The sequence below is a fragment of the Cetorhinus maximus genome, chromosome 11 (genome assembly GCF_964194155.1).
Source record: "Cetorhinus maximus chromosome 11, sCetMax3.hap1.1, whole genome shotgun sequence".
Lineage (NCBI taxonomy): Eukaryota > Metazoa > Chordata > Chondrichthyes > Lamniformes > Cetorhinidae > Cetorhinus > Cetorhinus maximus.
Window position 1 is genome coordinate 128,810,990 of NC_135889.1, and position 15,089 is coordinate 128,826,078.

Below are 15,089 nucleotides of genomic sequence, written 5' to 3' on the forward strand. Positions count from 1 at the left end.
CAACTTACCTAAATCACCTTGGAGCCCCTTTACATCCTCCTCACCACTCACATTCTAGCCTAATTTTGTGCCGTCAGCAAACTTGGAAAATTACATTTGGTTCCTTCATTCAAATCATTGATATATATTGTGAATAGCTGGGGTCAAAGCACTGATCCCTGTGGTACCCCATTCTTCATCGCTTGCCACTCCAAAAAAGACCCATTTATTCCAACTCTCTGTTCCTGTCTACTAACTAATTCTCAATCTATGCCAATGTATTACCCCCAATCCCATGTGCCTTAATTTTACACACTAGCCTCTTATCAAAAGCTTTCTGAAAATCCAAATACACCACATCCACAGATTCTCCCTTATCTATTCTGCTAGTTACTTCCTCAAAAAACTTCAGTAGGTTTGTCAAACATGACTTTCCGAAATCCGTGTTGACTGTGTCTAATCACATTGATATTTTCTAAGTGTCTGCTATCACATCCTTAATATGCTCTAGCATTTTCCTTACTATTGATGTTAGGCTAACTGATCTGTAATTCCCTGTTTTTCCCTTCCTCCTTTTTTAAATATTGGGGTTACATTTGCCACCCTCCATTGTGCCGTGACCGTTCCAGAATCTACAGGATTTTGGAAGATGTCAACCAACGCTTTCACTATTTCCACGGCCACCTCCTTTAGTATCCTGGGATGTAGATTATCAGGACCCTGGGGATTTATCGGCTTTCAGTCCCATTAATTTCTCCAGCACTATTGTTTTAGTAATTCTAATTTCTTTTAATTTCTCCTCCCCACTAGACCCCTGGTTCCCTAGTATTTCTGGGAAGTTATTTGTGCCTTCCTCCATGAAGACAGAACTAAAGTAGTTATTTAATTACTCTGTCATTTCCTTGTTCTCTATTATAAATTTTCCCGTTTCAGACTGTAAGGGGCCTACACTTGTCTTCACCATTCTTTTTCTTTTTACATACTTATTGAAGCTTTCATGGTTTGCTTTTATGTTTCTTGCAAATTTACTCTCATACTCTATTTTTCCCTTCTTAATCAATCTCTTGGTCCTTTTTTGGTGAATTCTAAACTGTTCCCTTTCCTCGGGCTTGCTACTTTTTCTAGCAACTTTATATGACTCCCCTTTGGATCTAATACTATCCTTAATTTCTTTTGTTAGCCATGGTTGGGCTGCCTTTCATGTTGTATTTTTGCACCAGAAAGGAATGCATAACTGTTGCAATGCATACATTCATTCTTTAAATATTAGCCATTGCCTATCCACCATCATAATGAAGTTAATGAAGTTAAAACCTTTTAATGAAGTTCCCCATTCTATCTTAGCCAACCAACGCCTCATACCTTCGTTGTTTCCTTTAAGATTTAGGACCCTAGTTTCAGATCGGACAACTTCACTTTCCATCCTAATGAAGAATTCTATCATGTTATGGTCACTGTTCCCTAAAGGACCCCACACAACAAGATTATTAATTAACCCCCTCTCATTGCACAAAACCAAAGTCAGGATAGCCTCAACTCCCACCTATGGCACCTCCCCATGCCCACGCAAAAGATGCAACACCTGCCCCTTCACTTCCTCTCTCCTCACCGTCCAAGGGCCCAAACACTCCTTTCAAGTGAAGCAGCATTGCACTTGCATTTCCCCTTAGTCTACTCCATTCGTTGCTCCCAATGCGGTCTCCTCTACATTGGAGAGACCAAACGCAAACTGGGCAACCGCTTTGCAGAACACCTGCGGTCTGTCCGCAAGAAAGACCCAAACCTCCCTGTCGCTTGCCATTTTAACACTCCACCCTGCTCTCTTGCCCACATGTCTGTCCTTGGCTTGCTGCATTGTTCCAGTGAAGCCCAACGCAAACTGGAGGAACAGCACCTCATCTTCCAATTAGGCACTTTACAGCCTTCCAGACTGAATATTGAATTCAACAACTTTAGATCTTGAACTCCCTCCTCCATCCCCACCCCCTTTCCGTTTCTTCCCCCTTCCTTTTGTTTTTTCCAATAATTTATATAGATTTTTCTTTTCCCACCTATTTCCATTATTTTTAAATCTATACCTTTTATGCCCTGTTAGTCTTTCCACCCCACCCCCACTAGAGCTGTACCTTGAGTGTCCTGCCATCCATTCTTAATTAGCACATTCATTTAGATAATATCACCACCTTCAACACCTCTTTGTTCTTTTGTCTGTGACATCTTTTGATTATCTGCTCCTATCACTGCTTGCTTGTCCCTACAACCGCAACCCCCCACCCTCCCACTTCTCTCCCCCCACCTTAAACCAGCTTATATTTCACCCCTCTCCTAATACTACTCAGTTCTGTTGAAGGGTCATGAGGACTCAAAACGTCAAATCTTTTCTTCTCCGCCGATGCTGCCAGACCTGCTGAGTTTCTCCAGGTAATTCTGTTTTTGTTTTAGCCTGTTCCCTAGTCGGTTAGCTGAAGAGATAGTGGAGGCATTAGTGGTGATCTTTCAGGAATCACTGGAGTCAGGGAGGGTCCCAAAGGACTGGAAAATCGCTAATGTAACCCCCCTGTTTAAGAAGGGAGTGAGGCAAAAGACGGGAAATTACAGGCCGATTAGCCTGACCTCGGTCGTTGGCAAGATTTTAGAGTCCGTTATTAAGGATGAGATTTCAGAATACTTGGAAGTGCATGATAAAATAGGGCAAAATGAGCATGGTTTCATCAAGGGGAGGTCATGCCTGACAAATCTGTTAGAATTCTTTGAGGAAGTAATGAGTAGGTTAGACAAAGGAGAGCCAATGGATGTTATCTACTTGGTCTTCCAGAAGGCCTTTGACAAGGTGCCGCACAGGAGGCTGCTCAGTAAGCTAACAGCCCATGGTGTTAGAGGCAAGGTACTAGCTTGGATAGAAGATTGGCTGTCTGACAGGAGGCAGAGAGTGGGGATAAGGGTCCTTCTCAGGATGGTGGCCGGTGACTAGTGGAGTTCCGCAGGGATCAGTGTTGGGACCACAACTTTTCACTTTATACATTAATGATCTAGATGAAGGAACTGAGGGCATCCTGGCTAAGCTTGCAGATGATACAAAGATAGGTGGAGGGACAGGTAGTATTGAGGAGGCGGGGAGGCTGCAGAATGATTTGGACAGGTTAGGAGAATGGGCAAAGAAGTGGCAGATGGAATACAATGTGGGGAAGTGTGAGGTCATGCACTTTGGTAGGAAGAATAGAGGCATAGACTATTTTCTAAATGGGGAGAGAATTCAGAAATCTGGAGTGCAAAGGGACTTGGGAGTCCTAGTCCAGGATTCTCTTAAGGTTAACTTGCAGGTTGACGCGGTAGTTAGGAAGGCAAATGCAATGTTGGCATTTATTTCAAGAGGACTAGATATAAAAGCAGGGATGTGCTGCTGAGGCTTTATAAGGCTCTGGTCAGACCACATTTAGAATATTGTGAGCAATTTTGGGCCCCGTATCTCAGGAAGGTTGTTCTGGCCCTGGAGAGGGTCCAGGGGAGGTTCACGAGAATGATCCCAGGAATGAAAGGCTTAACATATGAGGAACGTTTGAGGATTCTGGGTCTATACTCGATGGAGTTTAGAAGTTTATGAGGGGGGATCTGATTGAAACTTACAGAATACTGAAAGGCCTAGATAGAGTGGACATGGGGAAGATGTTTCCATTAGTAGGAGAGACTAGGACCCGAGGGCACAGCCTCAGAGTAAAGGGAAGACCTTTTAGAACAGAGATGAGGAGAAACTTCTTTAGCCAGAGAGCGGTGAATGTATGGAATTCATTGCCACAGAAGGCTGTGGAGGCCAGGTCATTGAGTGTATTTAAGACCTAAATAGATAGGTTCTTGATTGGTAAGGGGATCAAACCATCACCCACCTTATCATTACTGTTGGGAGGCCTATAGACAACTCCCACTAATGTTTTCCGCCCCTTGTTGTTTCTTAGCTCCACCAAGTCTGAATCATCATCTAGATTTTCTGAGCCAATATCCTCTCTCACTATCACACTGATTTCATCCTTAACTAACAATGCCATACCACCTACTTTTCCTTTTTGCCTGTCTGTCCTAAATATCGAGTACGGGGAGAAGGCGGGGAATGGGGTTGAGAAACATATCAGCCATGATTGAATGGTGGAGCAGACTCGATGGGCCGAATGGCCTAATTTCTGCTCCTATGTCTTATGGTTTTATGGTTCCCCGACACACTGGTCTAAAAAACAATCTTGTACACACTCCAGGGATTCATCCGCCACAGTATTATTGCTAATTTGGTTTGCCCCAACCATATGTAAATTAAAGTCACCCATGATCACTGTAGCACCCTTGTTACATGCATTTCTAACTTCCTGCTTAATACCATCACCCACCTTATCATTACTGTTTGGAGGCCTATAGACAACTCCCACTAATGTTTTCCGCCCCTTGTTGTTTCTTAGCTCCACCAAGTCTGAATCATCATCTAGATTTTCTGAGCCAATATCCTCTCTCACTATCACACTGATTTCATCCTTAACTAACAATGCCATACCACCTACTTTTCCTTTTTGCCTGTCTGTCCTAAATATCGAGTACCCTTGGATATTCAGACCCAGCCTTGGTCACCCTGTGGCCATATCCCCATCATCGTAATCATATCGTACCCTTTTACATCTATTTGTGCTGTTAATTCGTCTATGTTGTGAATGCTCCATGCATTCAGATACAGTGCCTTTAGACTTAAAAACAAAAAGCTAAAAGCTACTGTGGATGCTGGAAATCCAAAACAAAAACAGAATTACCTGGAAAAACTCAGCAGGTCTGGCAGCATCGGTGGAGAAGAAATTAGTTAACGTTTCGAGTCTTCATGACCCTTCGGCAGAACTGAAGCATAGTTAGGAGAAAGGTGAAATATAAGCTGGTTTAAGGTGGGGGGGCGGGGGGAGAGAGAAGTTGAGGATGAAGTCCATCAGGACCTGGGTACTTGTCACCCACAGTATCACACCACACCCTCAACTTCTCTCTCCCCCCGCCCCCCCACCTTAAACCAGCTTATATTTCACCTTTCTCCTAACTATGCTTCAGTTCTGCCGAAGGGTCATGAAGACTCGAAACGTTAACTGATTTCTTCTCCACCGATGCTGCCAGACCTGCTGAGTTTTTCCAGGTAATTCTGTTTTTGTTTTGTGCCTTTAGACTTGTCTTGTTAACATTTTTACACATCCTTTTTTGTACTATGGTCCTATTTGCTGCTAGCCCTTGTTTTCTCTGCCTTCCACTTTTGCTTTTTACTTTTCTGTCTTTCATTTTTATTGTTCTTTCCCTCTGTTGTGCCTCCCTTTCACAAAGCCATGTTGACTCTGCCTGATTACCTTGAACTTATCCAAGTTCCATGCTACAGCTTCTTTAATAGTAGCTTCCAACATTTTCCCGATGATAGATGTTAAGCTAACTGGCCTGCAGTTTCCTGGCTTTATGTCTCCCCCCACTTTTTGAATAATGGAATTACATTTTGCTATCTTCCAATCTAACAGGACCTTCCTCGAATCTAGGGAGTTTCAGAAAATTAAACCCAATGCATCAACTATGTCACTAGCCACTTCTTTTAAGATCCCAGGATGAAGTCCATCAGGACCTGGGCACTTGTCACCCACAGTACCAACAATTTACTCAGTACCACTTCTCTGGTGACTCTTATTTTCCTGAGTTCCTCCCTCTCTCCCATTTCCTGATTTATAGCTGCTTCTGGGATGTTACTTGTATCCTCCATAGTGAAGACTGATGCAAAATACCTGTTCAATTAATCTGCCATTTCCTGGTTTTCCATTATTAATTCGCCAGACTCACTTTCTATAGGAACAACACTCACTTTGTTAACTTGTTTCTTTTTTAAAATATTAATAGAAACACTTTAGTCATCCTTTGCTGTTCCTTATATTCTGTCTAATCTTCTGAGCTTCCACCTATCTTTGCACAATTATAAGCTTTTTCTTTAAGTTTGATACTATTTTTAAGCTTTCTAGTTAACCACAGATGGTGTGTCCATCCTTGGACTTTTCTTATTTGTTGGAATGTATCTATTCTGTGTATTCTGAATTATCCCTTTAAATGTTTGCCACTGCATCTCTGTTGACCTTTCCCTTAACCAAATTTGTTAATTCACTTTAGCCAGCTATGCTTGCATGCACTCATAATTGCCCTTATTTAAGTTTAAAAACATAATCTTGTCTCTCAAACTGAATGTAAAATTCAATCATATTATGGTCACTGCTACCTAGGGGCACCTTCACTATGAGATAATTAATTACTCCTATCTTGTTGCACAATACCAGGTCTGGCACAATCTGCTCCCTGGTTGGCTCCAGAACTTGCTGTCTAAGAAACTATCCCAGAAATATTCTATGAACTCCTCATCTAGGCTACCTTTGTCCATCTGATTTTTCCAATCTCCATGCAGATTAGAATTTCCCATGATTATCACCGGGTCCTTCTGACAAGCTCCCATTATTTCTTCCTTTATGCTCCACCCTACCATGTGCTTACTACTGGGGGGGGACTGTACTTGGCTCCCACAAGTCACTTCTTGCCTTTACCATTTCTCATCTCTACCCAAGCCATTTCCACATCCTGGTTTCCTGAACTTAGATCATCCCTCTATTGTGCTAATACCATCATTCACTAACAGAGCCCTTTCCTTTTCCTTGCTTCCTGTCCTTCCTAAATGTCTTTAACATTCAGGTCCCAATCTATGTCCTCCTATCAAATCATATTTTTTTCTATATGCGCTCTGAGTTAATCTGTTTTGTTTCAAATGTGCATTTTCTTTATTCATTGCTCAGATGTAGATTAAGAGTCAACCACATTGTTGTGGGTCTGGAGTCATAAGTAGGCCATACCAAGGACAGCAGATTTCCTTCTGTAAAGGACAACAATCGACAATGGTTTCATGGTCATCACTAGACTTTTAATTCCAGATTTTCATTGAATTCAAATTCCACCATCTGCCATGCCGGGATTTGAACCCTGGTCCCCAGAGCATTACCCTGGGTCTCTGGATTACTAGTCCAGTGACAATACCACTACGCCATTGCCTTCTCATATACAGAGCCTTTAGTTTTATACTTTTATACTTTTTATGATCTCTAGTCTCATCTGTTGATTTACTGTTAGATCTGTACTCTCTATTCCTTCCTGTCACGGTCTGTTTTTCATTTCCGGTAATAATATCTTTCTCTTTTGCCTTGTCCCTACTTTTTGATTTATCACATCTTCCCAAATTTGATCCTTTGCTCCACTACTTTGTTTAAAATCCTCTCTATTTCGCTAGGTATACGGTTCGTAAATACACCAGTCCCAGCACAGTTCAGGTGTAGACCGTCCTAACGGTACAGATCCCACTTTCTCCAGTATTGATGCCAGTGCCCCACGAACTGGGACCCATTTCTCTCCCACCAGTCTTTGAGACACACATTCATCTCCCTCATCTGATTTGTCCTATGCCAATTTGCACATGGCTCAGGTAATAATCCAGAGATTATGGCCTTTGAGGTTCTGCTTCTTAATTTGGTGCCGAACTCCTCATACCGACTATGCAGAACCTCCTTCTTTGTCCTGCCTCTGTCATTGGCACCAACTTGGGTCACGACAAGTGGGTCCTCCCCCTCCCACTGCAAGTTCCTCTCCAGCCCCAAGCAGACATCATGAATCCTGGCACTGGGCAGGCAACACAGCCACCTGGACTCATGCTCCTTGCTGCAGAGAACGGTGTCAATCCCTCTGACTACACTGTCCCATCCTTCCACTACATTCCTTGCAAATGTCCCCATTTGAATGGCTTCCTATGCAATGGTGCCACGGCCAGTCAGCTCATCTACCCTGCAGCCCCCACTCTCATCCAAACAAGCTGAAAAAATGTTAAACTGTTGGACAATTGCAAGGGCTGACACTCCTGCACTTCTGCCCTCTGGATCTCCTTACCTGCCTCACTTGCAATCACACCCTCCTGACCACTGACCAAATCAGAAGACATTTATCCTAAGGGGTGTGACCGCCTCCTGGAATAAAGTGTCCAGGTAACATCCCCCTCCCTGATGTGCTGCAGTGTCTGCAGTTCTGCCTCTAGCTCAATAACTCAGAGCCGAAGTTCCCGCAGCCACAAACATGTGTTTGTCTTGGATCACACCAGTATCCAGAAGCTTCCATATATTACAGTCTTGATACATCACCTGTCCTGCCATCCTTAATGTGTCTTAATTAATTACTGAATTTATGATTCACTTATTTATGTTGCTTTTTTATATATTTTATTAACTTTACCACCAATTTGTATACTCTTGAACCTTAGGAATAGAATAGACCTTAGCCACTTACCAGATACTCACCAAACAGCTAAGTCCTTTCCCTGTAGTAGAGCAAGGACCAATTCCTACAGGGTGAGAAAGATAGAAAAAGGAAACAAACACCTCTTTCTCCTCTCTTCACTGAACTTCCCTCTCACCAAACTCCAAGTCTGCACTCAGTTTCCTCAGCTGCACTCCATTTGCCAAGGCTGACTAAAGGGGCCTGTATTTATAGCCAACTGAACTGGGGCTAGAGTGACCAGATTCAGCCAGTTAGCTAATTAACTACTCAGTTCTCACAGCAGAGAGTGAGTTTACTCTGTCTGAGCTGCAAGAAAAAAAGGACTTAGCCTGTTTACACAATACTTTCCAGTTACGGCTAATTACAGACTACATTAGATTTTAAGAGCAAAATTTAAGAACAAAATTAACACTTTACACTCCCCTTCTCACCAGACTCCCAAATCTGCAGTTTCCTCAGCTGCACTTGTTTAGTTAGTTACTTAAGGGTTATGTACAACTTTTACATTTTTCTATAATCTAGCAATTGTGTGTCAATTAATTATGTTTTCAATTAATTAATTAGTACACACTACTACTCCCAATAAGTTATACTGCTAGTACAAAAAACCTTACTCCTAATAAAACCTTACAGTTACCAATAAATTGTACCAGATAAATGAGCAAAATACTCATCAACCAATCATTTACCTGGTTCCCTGAGATGTCACACTTGATTTTCTCTGAATCTGGTCAGTCCACCAGCACCACTTAGCTCTTAAAAAAAAAAGCCTTAATGAAAGCCTTCCCCCAGGAGCTAATTGCAACTGGGCAATAACAGACTTAGGACTGGTGTAGGTCGTTCAAAGGTGTCACTAAGCAAATGGGGATATACAACCAGCCCGACAACTTGTGAATGTGGAACTGAGCCACAGACTATGCAACATCTCCTGCAATGCCTATCGCTAGAGGAACCCTGCACTGTTGCAGATCTTGCCGAATTCAACAACAAGGCGCAAAATTGTGTCCAGTTCTGGCTGGGCCATGTATAGACTGTCCGTGGACACGATAAGAAGACTTAGCTCTTTTAACTCTCCGGCTCTGCGTTCCGTCTCACCCCTTCTCATGCTCTTTCAATTCTCTGGATCCGCTCTGAGTCTCACCCCTTCTTGCAACTCTCTGGCTCTGCTCAGAGTCTTACCCCTTTTTACACTCTTTTAACTCTCTGGCTCCGCTCCACCTAAGATGCCTGAGTTCTTGAGCTATATTGGCAATGCTGCACTCAGGTCTGTCACTGTTGGGGCTGTCCAGGACGGACCTGACATTCTGGTCCCAAAATTAATTTTGACAAGTGTAAGAAGCCTGTGCATAATAATTTTTAAATGTGGGGTGGTCATTGTACACCAGCTGCCGCACAGTCTCAGCAGAATAGGGCCTTGGTCCAATGGCAAGGGATTTCTGAGACAACTGGGAGCCAAGCTCTACTGCAAGATATTAGCATGGTTATACACAGATACATATGTGACCTGTGGCCAGGAACAGGCTGATGCTGAAAAATCAATGGGACCAGTAGCCAGACACAGGTTCAGTCATAAGCAGATGACGCTCGCCTGTGCACTCACTCAGAAACAGAGCTCCAAGTCATTGTTGACTCCTTCTCCAAAGCATATGAAAAAATGGGCCCTTCACATAACACCTAGAAAACCAAGGTCCTCTTCCAACCAACTCCCACAGCAAAACACTCCCCACCTTGATTAAGATCAACAGCGAGATCCTGGAAAATATGGACCATTTCCCTTATCTTGGAATATAAACATAAACGACAAAATTCATCATTGCCTCCGATGTGCCAGCTCAGCTTTAGGCCAACTGAGGGAAAGAGTATTTGAGGGCCAGGAGCTCAAACCCGAGATTAAGGTAATGGTTTATTGGGCAGCAGTGACACCCACACTCCTAAATGCTTCGGAGGCTTGGGCAACATACAGCAGGCACCTCAAAACACTGCAGAAGTACCACCAACAGTGTCTTTGCAATAACCTCCAAATCTGGTGGCAAGAAAGGCAGTCCAACAGCATGTTTCCTCTTCCAAGCTAACTTGCCCAGCATTGAGGCGCTAATCACTCAATGTAACTGACACCGTACTCCGAAGCAATTGCTCTACTTAGAACTTTGTTGCAGCAGGAGACTCTCAGGAGGACCGCGGTACTGTCTCGGGCAACCATTCTAAATGTGGCAATATCTAGACTACATTCCACTATACAGCCAGGTTAGCTCCACCACCAGCTACATCTGTTCCAGAGCCCCAGAAAAGTGCCACACCTGGCAAAGCCAAACCCTATTCAAGCACGCCTCTGGTTACGAAGAATGAAATATTAAATTAGAGGAGATAAAATGATCAAACCTCTCTTGAACCTTTACGTATGGCAAAAATGCTTTGTGAATGTAATCAGGTATTTATTACAAAATTCACAGACTAAGGGAGTCAGTCAGGAAATCCAGTACTTACAGTAGTCACATTTCCCTCAGCCAGCGTAACTATATTGAAATCCTCATCAGATCGTGCTCCCTTTGCGCCCAGTTCCTCTAGATCACTAGAAGAGAATCAAACACATTAATTATAACTTGTTGCGCCTCAAACCATGAGCGTTGGTTCAAAAGCAAAATACTGTGGATGCTGGAAATATAAAGAAAAACAGAAAATGCCAAAGCTCAGTAGGTCGGGAAGCATCTGTGGAGAGAAACAGAGTTAACATTTCAGGTTGATGATTTTTCATCAGGATTGGAAAAAGTTAGAGATGTAACAGGTCTTCAACAAGTACGGAGACAGGAAAGGGGTAGGGTGGAAGGGACGAACAAATGGGAAGCTCTGTGACTGGGTGGAAGGCAGGAGAGATTAAATGACAAAAGGAATGATGGTGCAAAGCAAAAATGATAGTAATGGGACAAGTAAAGAAACATAATAAAAGCAGCAAATGCTGGAAACACTCAACAGGTCTGGTAATATCTGTAGAGATAGAGAAATAAAGTTAACGTTTCAAGTCTGTGACCTTCTTCATTCATAAAGAAACATCAGATGGGTCTACAGATGTAAATGGGGAAAAGCACCAACAGCTACCATTCAAATATAATGGGGCAGAAGTTATAATCGTCAAATTACATTTTTAAGGTTTAATGGCAATCACATTATTGAACAGGTGATGGGCATTTGTACACCTATAAATGGGATAACTGGGATACTGGTCGGTTAGAGTAGTGTTGACTGTGAATTAAGGCAATGAACTCTCTCCGGTATTGCTGAAAAAAATACTTTGGTCGAAGCTTTTCATCTTGCACACATCAGGTCAATTCGCAAGTATACCAAATGTAAAGGGAACAACAATTTATACTGTATGAGAAGAAAGTGCCGATTGGTTGGCAAGTGGACTCTAATTGGTAGAGGCATAGCCATGGAAAATGCACCGGATGATGGTGACTGACAGCTAACTGCCAAGCATTGGTTGAAATTTAAATGGCTGTCACTTATTTTGTTTAGCTGAAATAGGCGCAATGTGTGTACATGTTCTTTTTGTCTGCAATGAACCAGGTCCTGTGTATTAGCATATGTAGCTTCTAGTACATGCAAATGCACCACACTGCGAGCCTCAATGGCAATCTTAAATTGGTTGTCAGCATAATTCTTAGCACACTGAGGATTATTTAGCAAATGTTGTCCAATCGTGGAATCACATCTAATGTTGGACACTGTGTTTTAAGTTTAGCAAGCACAAGCTGGTTGGGTATGGTCTGTACCTTGCCTGTTGTGAACAGCTTAAGGGACATGCTGTTTGATACAATCTGCCAGTCTTTAGAACATGTGGCCAACATACCTACCATCACACTGGCACTGAGATTCATATACTACATTACTCACTTGTGTGACAGGCAGAACGTCTTTTTGTCCTAAATAGTCTACCCCATATCCTCAGACTATGACCCCTGCTTCTGGACTCCCCTACCATCGGGAACATCCTTCCTGCATCTACCCTGGTCTAGTCCTGTTAGAATTTTATAGGTTTCTATAAGATCCCCCTTCATTCTTCTGAACTCCAGCAAATATAATCCTAATCCATTCAATCTCTCCTCATATGTCAGTCCTGCCATCCCAGGAATCATTTGGGTAAACCTTCGCTGCGCTCCCTCTACAGCAAGTACATCCTTCCTCAGATAAGGAGACCAAAACTTCACACAATATTCCAGGTGTGGTCTCACCAAGGCCCTGTACAATTGCAGCAAGACATCACTGTTCCTGTACTTGAATCCTCTGGCTATGAAGGCCAACATTCATTTACGGGGTGTGGCCTTCGCTGACTGGGCCAGCATTTATTGCCCATCCCTAGTTGCCCATGAGAAGGCGGTGGTGAGCTACCTTCTTGAACCGCCGCAGTCCATGTGGTGTAGGTACACCCACAGTGCTGTTATGAAGGGAGTTCCAGGATTTTGACCCAGCGACAGTGAAGGATCGGCGATGTCTTTCCGAGTCAGGATGGTGAGTTACTTGGAGGGGAACATCCAGGTGATGGTGTTCCCATCTATCTGCTGCCCTTGTCCTTCTAGGTGGTAGTGATTGTGGGTTTGGAAGGTGCTGTCGAAGGAGCTTTGGTGAATTCCTGCAGTACATCTTGTAGATGGTACACTGCTGCTACTGTGCGTCGGTGGTGGAGGGAGTGAATGTTTGTGGATGTGGTGCCAATCAAGCGAGCTGCTTTGTCCTGGATGATGTCCAGCTTCTTGAGTGTTGTGGGAGCTGCACTCATCCAGGCAAGTGGGGAGTATTCCACCACACTCTCGACTTGTGCCTTGTAGATGGTGGACAGGCTCTGGGGAGTCAGGAGGTGAGTTACTTGTCGCACTATTCCTAGCCTCTGACCTGCTCTTGTAGCCACAGTATTTATATGGCTTGTCCTGTTCTGTTTCTGGTCAATGATAACCCCCAGGATGTTGATACTGGGGGATTCAGTGATGATAATGCCATTGAATGTCAAGGGGCGATGGTTGGAATCTCTCTTGTTGGAGATGGTCATTGCCTGACACTTGTGTGGCTTGGATGTTACTTGCCACTTGTCAGCCCAAGCCTGGATATTGCCCAGGTCTTGCCGCATTTGGACATGGACTGCTTCAGTGTCTGAGGAGTCACGAATGGTGCTGAACATTGTACAATCATCAGCGAACATCCCCACTTCTGACCTTATGATGGAAGGTCATTGATGAAGCAGCTGAAAATGGTTGGGCCTAGGACACTACCCTGAGGAACTGCTGCAGTGATTTCCTGCAGCTGAGATGACTGACCTCCAACAACCACAGCCATCTTCCTTTGTGCTAGGTATAACTCCAACCAGTGAAGAGTTTTCCCCCTGATTCCTGACTCTAGTTTTGCTAGGGCTCCTTGATGCCACACTCGGTCAAATAATACCCTGATGTCAAGGGCAGTCACTCTTACCTCACCACACATAACTTTGTTGCTACTGTCACACAAAAACAATACATAACACTGATGAAATGAAAGAACGTCACCCGTTAAAACCCCATCCTGTGCTCAAGGTGCCTTAAACTTACATTTGCGAGTGCTGCGAGTCTTGGTGCCCCCTCACCTTCCTTGCTGGCAGTGGTATTGGAGGCAGATTACTGACTCTGCTGTTGTGTCAGCCCTGATGACCTTGGTGGTTGTCCTCTGGCCGGCAGGGCCTGAGCAGGCGAAGGGTGCGATCAGTGACATAGCTGGGCATTCCTCAGTCGCTGCGGCCACATCAGATGCTACAGTCACTGGCAGAGGGGGGTGGAGGGGCTGCTGCCCTCGTCTGCAGCGCTATGAGAGGAGCCCACAGAGACAACAGACAACTCGTCCACCAGCGTGAGGTACATCTGGACCGCCATACTCACCATTGATGGATGGGCACCTAGCAGAGAGACTAGGTGCCTCATCCATCTCTCACATGGTCACTGCCAGTTTGTGGGCTTGCAGGTCCGAGCTTGGCCCCAGGAACCCCTACTTCTGCTCCTGGAGCTGCCTCTCAGATGGAGTCGCCACTCTCAGAATGTGATGCTTGGTGGTCAGGGTCAATGCAGTGCTCAAACTCTTCATGGACTCCTCCATGACAGAGACCATGACACACAGACTCTAAGGGATCTCTGCCAGATCTTCCTGCGCATCCTGCTGGATATCCAGCATCTGCCACTTGATGAACGAATCCGGAGGCTCATCACATGCCTCAGACTCAGCATCATCATGGTCTCCAGCAGTACTCTGACAGCTGGCCTCCCTAGGCACAATCTGCTTCCGCCAGCTCCTCATGCGAGTGTGCCACACCCTCCCACAGTGCACTACCTTCTGAGCCGACGAACTAATGTCCACCGATGTGCTTGTATCTGCGCAGGTGCCTGGTAGCAAGGGAGGGTGTGAAGCTGGTGGATCTGTCTGCGGCTCCTCCTCCGGTGTCAAGGAAGGGTCCTTAGGGTTTCGGCAGCCTCTGGAGGATGGGCCATATGACGGAGGAAGACAATACGTCAGTATTATCAATCATCACATGTTCTATGCCACCAAGGCTAGCGGCCACATCTCCCAGCCTTGGCCAGCGCAGGTATATATGCCTTTTGTCACTCTGATTCTTATACCCCTGAGCGTCATGAAGGACAGCCACCCTTCATGACATCTCCACACAGTACTATGCCAACTCGGTACTCACCCTTGCCAAGTGGAGAAGATCATTAAACCATTTGCAGCATTGGATCCAGAAGCGACGCACTACTTCATGC

General features: G+C 44.4%; 1 protein-coding gene across 2 annotated transcripts in view; it reads right to left on the minus strand.

Annotated features, from left to right (window-relative positions):
- LOC144686921 (X-ray repair cross-complementing protein 5-like) overlaps positions 1–15,089 on the minus strand; it is a 203,304-nt gene that overhangs the window by 42,060 nt on the left and 146,155 nt on the right. The window contains exons 15-16 of one of the 2 annotated variants that reach the window (XR_013578020.1): positions 10,807–10,891; positions 8,332–8,386 (exon numbers count right to left, since the gene is read on the minus strand). Coding sequence is in view for 1 of the 2 variants with exons in the window: in XM_078552767.1 (XP_078408893.1) it covers positions 10,807–10,891 (85 nt within the window). In the remaining variant the exon portion in view is untranslated. The remainder of the gene's footprint in view (positions 1–8,331; positions 8,387–10,806; positions 10,892–15,089) is intronic. The other variant, XM_078552767.1, reaches the window with a different exon arrangement.